At 34.8% G+C, this 7,550-nt stretch overlaps 1 protein-coding gene and 2 long non-coding RNA genes across 3 annotated transcripts; all 3 read right to left on the minus strand.

The window, feature by feature from the left end:
- Nucleotides 1-6: 6 nt before the first annotated feature.
- LOC119775154 lies at nt 7-3,016 on the minus strand. The gene is made up of 7 exons (XM_038273056.1): nt 2,973-3,016; nt 2,022-2,057; nt 1,207-1,254; nt 896-1,073; nt 688-789; nt 542-619; nt 7-436 (listed from the first exon to the last, which is right to left on the minus strand). Exons 2-7 carry the CDS (start codon nt 2,054-2,056, stop codon nt 251-253), a joined length of 627 nt encoding a protein of 208 aa, XP_038128984.1. The 5' UTR covers nt 2,057; nt 2,973-3,016; the 3' UTR covers nt 7-250.
- Nucleotides 3,017-3,209: 193 nt separating this feature from the next.
- LOC119775149 lies at nt 3,210-6,390 on the minus strand. Its single transcript, XR_005279619.1, has 3 exons — nt 6,339-6,390; nt 3,538-3,585; nt 3,210-3,247 (listed from the first exon to the last, which is right to left on the minus strand). It is a non-coding gene; the product is annotated as an uncharacterized LOC119775149 (long non-coding RNA).
- A 421-nt stretch (nt 6,391-6,811) lies between these two features.
- Nucleotides 6,812-7,341, minus strand: LOC119775150. Its single transcript, XR_005279620.1, has 3 exons — nt 7,258-7,341; nt 7,122-7,169; nt 6,812-6,847 (listed from the first exon to the last, which is right to left on the minus strand). It is a non-coding gene; the product is annotated as an uncharacterized LOC119775150 (long non-coding RNA).
- Between the last annotated feature and the right edge of the window lie 209 nt (nt 7,342-7,550).

The following is a 7,550-nucleotide window of genomic DNA, read 5'->3' on the forward strand; positions in this document are numbered from 1 at the left end:
TAAGTCTTACTAGTAAAAATAATGTCACTCCAAATTAACTTATTTGCTTTAATTGGTTACAAGTGATTTAATCAAGTTAATCCAACTTAATTTGTTTAGTTTATAAATAGAACATTGTAAACAAATTAAGTTCAAAGGAAATCAAAGGAAAACCAACTGAGCACAGAGTTATTGACTTAGCAGGGCATGCCCTCCTGTATTAACATGTTGGACAGATATTTCTGTAACTTTATTGTTGATCAGTTTCCTTTCACTCATTTAAAGAGACGGTTGTGATATTTCGTGGGAGTAAGTCCCATTTATCCATTGACGGAGGATGATTCTCCCAATCAGGCCGCAGAGGGGGGTTGCTCAAAGCCATCAGGCAGCCAAGCCAATAACATTCAGAGCCCAAATACTCCAACACCTCCTGAGGATTTCCTCCAGGAAAGGTTCTCTGTGGAAAATGAGTAATTAAACACATTTATTTTTTTTTATTTGGAATGAAAAAGTAGTAACCCATGAACAGTAGATAAAAGTCTGCGTTTGGTGTGAAACTCACCTGTAAAGAAGCACCTTGTCTCTCATTGTAGAGAGTCAGCTGCAGGTTCTGGATGGTTAACTGTCGGTACTGATCAACCTAAGAGAACAAAGCTCAGTTCAGACGCAGCAGGAACAAAAAGATGGATTTAAAGAACGATTCATTACCTTTTGTGGTGCCCCTGGAGCATTTTTCACATTTGTTTCATATACTTTATCTACCAAAATTTTCCTTTGTATCATTTCCTCTTTAGCCTCTCTGAACTTTTTCTGGTATTGGGAGAGAAAATGAGACAAGTTGGAACAAAAAGGAGGAAGCAGTTTGCTGTAGATATTATAAATCTATATTTTGGATTTAATGAAAACAGATCTGTACCTGAATTAGCTCTTTGGCAGAGTCTGGATGTGTCTGGTTTGACTTTAAGCTGTTTTTTATTTTTGGCCAGTCACATCTCAGGGAGTCATACATCTCCTTTAACCTGGTCTTATTTACTGGGTTGTTAAGGCTCATGGTTTTCCCTGTTTTGATTGACAGAGCAACATCCCCTGCCACTCTGTAAAAAGCACAAAAACTGTTATATATATAAAAGTCTAACAAATCAATTAACATGACATTTTTGTGGTGAGGAAGTCATTTTTAACTGACAGTCAAACTATGGAAGAAGTAGAAGGAAACTTGTACTTTACCTGTCTTTAAAGGATTTTAGTTCTTCATCTTTTTCTTTTAGAGCAGACCTGTGCAATAAAATCGATCACTTGTAACACAATATTATCTATTTTAATGTATTTTTTCAAAGATCTAAACACACGCTGTGGTCATTTTTCAAATGACCACAGTTATAAAAAGTTAAAATGTCAAAACTTGTTGTTTTAAAGATTTTGACCATCACACCTGCCTTTGAAAATCTTTTGTTAAAAATTTCCTAACACCTACTAAAACTATTGATAGCATCTATAGCGTGACCTAAACTGAAATCAACATTGTTACTTGGACCTTCATTTAAATAGAAATAAAACAGTATGGTCTGGTTAAGTTTAAAAATGAAAACTTGAGGCCCAGAATGCTGCAAAATCAATAATCCAGTGCATTTGGCTGAGCTTCCTAAGATATTATATATATATTACATTGTGTTATCTGCCAAATCTTACTTCTTTTGTCATTTTACAGAAACGTTATCTTTTGATTTCTCTAAAATTAACTGATTTCCATTTGAGATAATTAGAAGCGTATTTGATATATAAATTAGATCTTTTACATGTAAATTGTCTGCAGTCGATATTAGATGTGAATTTAAAATAGCATTTAATATTGTTTATACAGTGTCAACCCAATATTTGTCATATATAGTTTAAAACTTACTGAAAGATACATTGATAGAATTAAGGTGAATGAGGTTGATTGCATTTATAAATGTATTCTTGACATCTTCAGTTATAGTATTGATATAACATTTAAGATGTAACAGCTTTTCAAATGAATTACAAAAAACAAATATAGTTACCTTGTTCTTTGAAGCTGTGCTTCCATCTCATGCATCCTTTTTTTAAATTAGCAGAGACACAGTTATACACATTTGATCAATTAGATCACACATAGATAACAAACAATATCAAATATTATTGTAGGATACAACTGAGTATAGTCTAACGATTGTTAAATAAGCTGGAGGAGCTGGTTAATAAATACAGATACAGCTATCTGTGCACAACTGGACCTGATCATACATATGACAATTATTACTCAGCTCATTAGAGCTATAAGAAGCTCTAATGAAATTCACAAATATAGATTTTTTTCTTTTTTTTGTAGAATTGTTTTTTTTTTTTTTTTTTTTTGGTGACTTAGCTTTGAGAAAGTTGCATAGTTAACAAGTATTTTTTTTTCAAAGTCTACCACAGGTGGAAAAATTATAAACAAACCAAGATAAGGGGTGAAAAAACGAAACCTCAATCTTCCATTTTCATTATCTACAGTATCAGTGGATGGCTGTCCTGCTTTAGTGATCTTTCTCTGAAATGCAACTACATAGTTCTTCCTATTGGCTGCATCATGGCTTTTTCAGCCACTCAACTTAAGAGTGATTACATGATATTATAATTTACGTTACGAAAGTAAAAATGTGTTCACTTAAGGCTCAGTTTGGAATAAATAGCATTAAATTATTTGCAGAACTTCAAATTCATTTGATCAATTTATGTAGTACATCAGATAATATAGAGCTATTTGTTGTAGCAGCTGCATTAAACCTTCCTTAAACTGAGTGGAAAAATCAGTTAAAAAGTAGTTTTGAGTTTATAGTTTCTTTATACATTCATATGTTTTTAAATAAGTCGATATATAAATGTCTTGGTTATCAAGGAGCTTTTGACACAAAGCACATGAAATACATTTTCTAATTCCTGAAATGAAGAACATTTTCATTTCATGTTTCACATCACTGAATGTAACATACTTTTGTTTGAGTGCTTCACTTTCCTGTTCCTTGAATTTCAGAGAAGGTCTGTGGAATAAAATGAGCATCTCTCATTAAATTATTGCAGCACTTATAGACTGAGCTGACACTAGTTTCAGTCAGATCTGTCAGTAGATCTCTTTTATCTTTTCTGATCAATTAACTGTTGGATCTTTAATAAAAATGACCTGCCATAAACATGAATAAAAAAGATATACAAAGCAATTATTTACCTTGAATGGTGTTGCTTCTGTTGGGTAACCATCTCTTGGATCCTTGAAAAGATTGAAAAGCATGAAAGATTTGATGTCACTAATTAGTTGTTTTAGTTTGTATAAAAGGTGATTGCATTTATGGACATGAAACACAACAAGCTGATAAACAAAGGATTACAATTCCGTATTTGGCAACACACAACTGACTTATTTTATGCAAACACTTATATCACATATATTTATGATTAAATTTAGTAAGTCAGTAACTTGATATAAAATAACCTTGACAAACAGTAACAATCCAGACCACTGTCTGTTTATCCACTGAACATTTCAGACTGTTTTCAAACCTTTGTTTGAGATCTTCATTTTCCTTTATCTTTTCTTTCAGAGCAGATCTGTAAAATAAACACCATAAAAATATAACATTAAATAATACCAGACATTTATACTGAACAAGCCCTGAGCTCAGTCACATTAGATACTGAATCACCACATTTATTACTAATAAAGTTACCACAGAACATTTCCATTGAATTGTTTTGCTGACATTTGAATATATTGTTTCTTTTGCCTTTATCTCAGGCAGGTTGAAAACCTTAGCTTTTAGTACATCAGCTCTGATTTAATTATCTGTTTATATAAAATGTTTTTTTCTAAAATCAAGGATGAACAGAGTCCAAATCCCTTCTGACGAGAAGCTAAGGCTTCTATACTCTGTATTCAGTCAACTTCAATTCTCCTCTACTTTTAAAACTCTGGCATGGATTTTAAATAGAGAACAAATTATAAATATTTAGAGAGCTGAAGGTAATTTACTTTCAGACTGATTAATTAAATCTGAAAGCAGTTGCTTATGTAAAATACACTGCCTGTCTTTGTGTTTGTGTTTCTGTGTTTGTCTCCCTTCATCCACCAGGAGGCGCCTGGTTCTGGTCTGCCTCCTCACACACCTGCGGATGGTTTCCTCGTTAAAAAGAATGTTCTTAAGCTGCTGACTGCCACTACTTCGACGCCAGAGTGTTTGTCAGTTTAGGGTACTCTAGCCAAGCTGTGTTTGCTGAGTCAAGCTGAGTTTTTGTCAACCTGACTTTAACTTTGTTTTTCTCTTTGCCTCTTGGCAGGAAGTTGTCCTGCTAACTGGATCTCTCGGACCTTTACATCCTGGAAGGATCAACTGAGCTCCGTTCTCCAACTATCAACCGCATTCTGGGTAAAACCTGTTCCGCCCTCCACCGAATCAGACAAACACTGGAAACACAGCACACAGACAGGAGTCAAGGATACAACAACTTCACTGGAAACGTGAGTCGGCAACCAAAACCTCTTCCCCAAGTTTCACAAGTCAGATTCCCCACTGAGCCTGAACTAACCGCTTTGTCTTCCCCTCACTTTACAGTTCCAGTTGAGCAGTGTTCAGAGTAACACTTCTCCTCCAGTTTTACTTCTTCAATAAAACCCTTAAACCTTTTCCATGGACTCTCTGTTCGGTTTTTCTGCATTTTTGGGTCAAAACTTTGTTACATCATGACACAAATAAGTATGAGCCTCCTATTGGATAATTACTGCATGGGCGATTATCTTTCAGCTGGCAACAAGTTATTTAACTCCAACTGGTGCAATGACTTGCTTCTCATTTCCGAAACAACCATGTCGAAAGACACATCCCGTGGTCGTGGAAAAGATGTTAGTCTGTTTGATAAGGGTCAAATCATTGGTATGCATCAAGCAGAGAAAACATCTAAAGAGATTGCAGAAACTACTAAAATTGGGTTAAGAACTGTCAAACGCATTATTAAAGACTGGAAGGAGAGTGGGGACCCATCATCTTCAAGGAAGAATTTTGGCCGGAAAAAATCCTGAATGATTGTGATCGGCGATCACTCAGGGCTATGTTTAATACTGAAAGTAAGAGCATTCCCACACGCACAATGCGAAGGGAACTCAAGGGATTGGGACTGAACAGCTGTGTAGCCATAAGAAAACCACTAATCAGTGAGGCTAACCAGGAAAAAAGGCTTCAATTTGCTAGAGAGCATAAAGATTGGACTGTGGAGCAATGGAAGAAGGTCATGTGGTCTGATGAGTCCAGATTTACCCTGTTCCAGAGTGATGGGCGAATGAGGGTAAGAAGAGAGGCAGGTGAAGTGATGCACCCACCATGCCTAGCGCCTACTGTACAAGCCTGTGGGGGCGGTGTTATGATCTGGGGTTGCTGCAGTTGGTCAGGTCTAGATTCAGCAACAGTATGTGCTCAAAGAATGAGGTCAACTGACTACCTGAATATACTGAATGTCCAGGTTATTCCATCAATGGAATTTTTCTTCCCTGATGGCACGGGCATATTCCAAGATGACAATGCCAGGATTCATCGGGCTCAAATTGTGAAATACTGGTTCAGGGAGCATGACACATCATTTTTACACATGGATTGGCCACCACAGAGTCCAGACCTCAACCCCATTGAGAATCTTTGGGATGTGCTAGAGAGGGCTTTGTGCAGCGGTCAAACTCTACCATCATCAATGCAAAATCTTGGTGAAAAATGAATGCAACACTGGATGGAAAAAAATCTTTTTACATTGCAGAGGCTTATCGAAACAATGCCACAGCGAACGTGTGCCGTAATCAAAGCTATAGGCGGTCCAACAAAGTATTAGAGTGGGTGACCTTTTTTTTTGGTGGCGACTTTTTTTTGGCCAGGCAGTGTATTTGGTTATGTGTTAATCTGTCCTCAAGTTGAAAATGAAATAAAAACTTTAAATGAAGAAAGTGCAGATGGGAAAAAAGCAGGAGGTGGCTTTATGTTGTCTTTATGCATGTGTGGAGTAAACCAAACTGCAGAAGATAAAGACATTTGTTGTTATGCTGGCATCTTAAAGCTTATAATTTATCATTTTAGTTTATCCATCTGGTAGAAGGACAGCAATCAATGGAACTGTCCTTGACTCTAATTGGATAGATTGAGATTGGTATTGGTAACAATATTAATTAATGGAAAGTTCCTTATTTAGTACAAAAAACTTGATAAACAAATTAAATGTGACATGCAATAACAAATTTTTCTTATGGCATATCTTCTAAATCATTTGGAAATAAAGATTCGGGTTCCAAACTAAAAAAAAATAAAACATACTAAAAAAACACTTACTCTGCTTTATAGTGCTGCTGTTTATTCAGAGCTTCAAAATGTTGAATTCTTTAAAAAGATAAAATAAATACTGTTAAGTTTGAAAAAAAAAAAACATCAACATAACATTAGATATATTCATAGGAATTAACAGACACAGTAATGTCTCTTTGTTGGAAATGCCAAATGTAGAAAATAAAAAAGAATAAAAATTAAAATTCAACGTTTGATAACCTGTTCTGTAGTGTACTGTACCTTTGAATAAGTTTTTCTTTTTCATCCTTCGTAGTGTAAAGTTCAGATCTGTGGGAAAAACAACCAACAGTTAATCATCAAGAAACATAGAATATGTAACAGAACTATTATCTTATGTTGTGTAGATAATTTGGACCAGATAAAAGTAACACAGAGTTTCAAAGATTTATGTTTATACGATGACTGATTAGGTGTGATTTATAATATAAGCAAAATTAAGAAAAGACACAAAAATTTACCTTGTCCTTTGAACTTTTAGATTCATCTCATTTATGCTGTGAGAAAGTAACAGAGACATTTTAATCTGGATGCATTGAACTGAAACACATTCATTAAAGGAGAGGAATATAGGAAGAACTCATCAATAGACCTGACATAATAAAGCATGATCATGTTTATGTGGGCTTTTTTTCAAGATAGATTTAGACACACTTTGATATCATAAGTTAATTAGGTGCAGGTTTAGAATAATGTTTGGAAATAGTTTTTTACAATATAATAAACTTTTATACAAAAAAAGTTTTTTTTCACATTAAAATGTAGATGTACCTTCTCTCTAAGGCTTCATTTTCTCGTTGCTTTTCTTCTAAAGCAGATCTGAGAAGTAAAATTTACAGAATAAAACCAGCCTCAAATAAAAGCTAGAAAGGGAATAAGAATGAAAGAAACAAAGAAAGATGTTTACCTAATCCTTTGATAGTTCCCTTCTGCATCTTTTATTCTGTTTAGAAACAACAGCATAGTGTAAATTACAGTTAGGGCGGACAATCGGGCACAGTAAGCCTGTAAGATCCATGAGAGCAGCAACTTTTAAACAGAGCGTGCACAAGGAAAAATGAACTTGTGCAAGTTCTCACAAGCGTTTAATAAACGTTCCCTCTCAGGAGCAGGTACAGCGTTGTACATGTGCTTTTTTTTTAATTGGAGAGGGAGGGTCATTCAAGAAAATTTATGAAAATACTCCACAATACATTTATT

This window comes from Cyprinodon tularosa, unplaced genomic scaffold (genome assembly GCF_016077235.1).
Source record: "Cyprinodon tularosa strain WSP-4 unplaced genomic scaffold, ASM1607723v1 ctg852, whole genome shotgun sequence".
Lineage (NCBI taxonomy): Eukaryota > Metazoa > Chordata > Actinopteri > Cyprinodontiformes > Cyprinodontidae > Cyprinodon > Cyprinodon tularosa.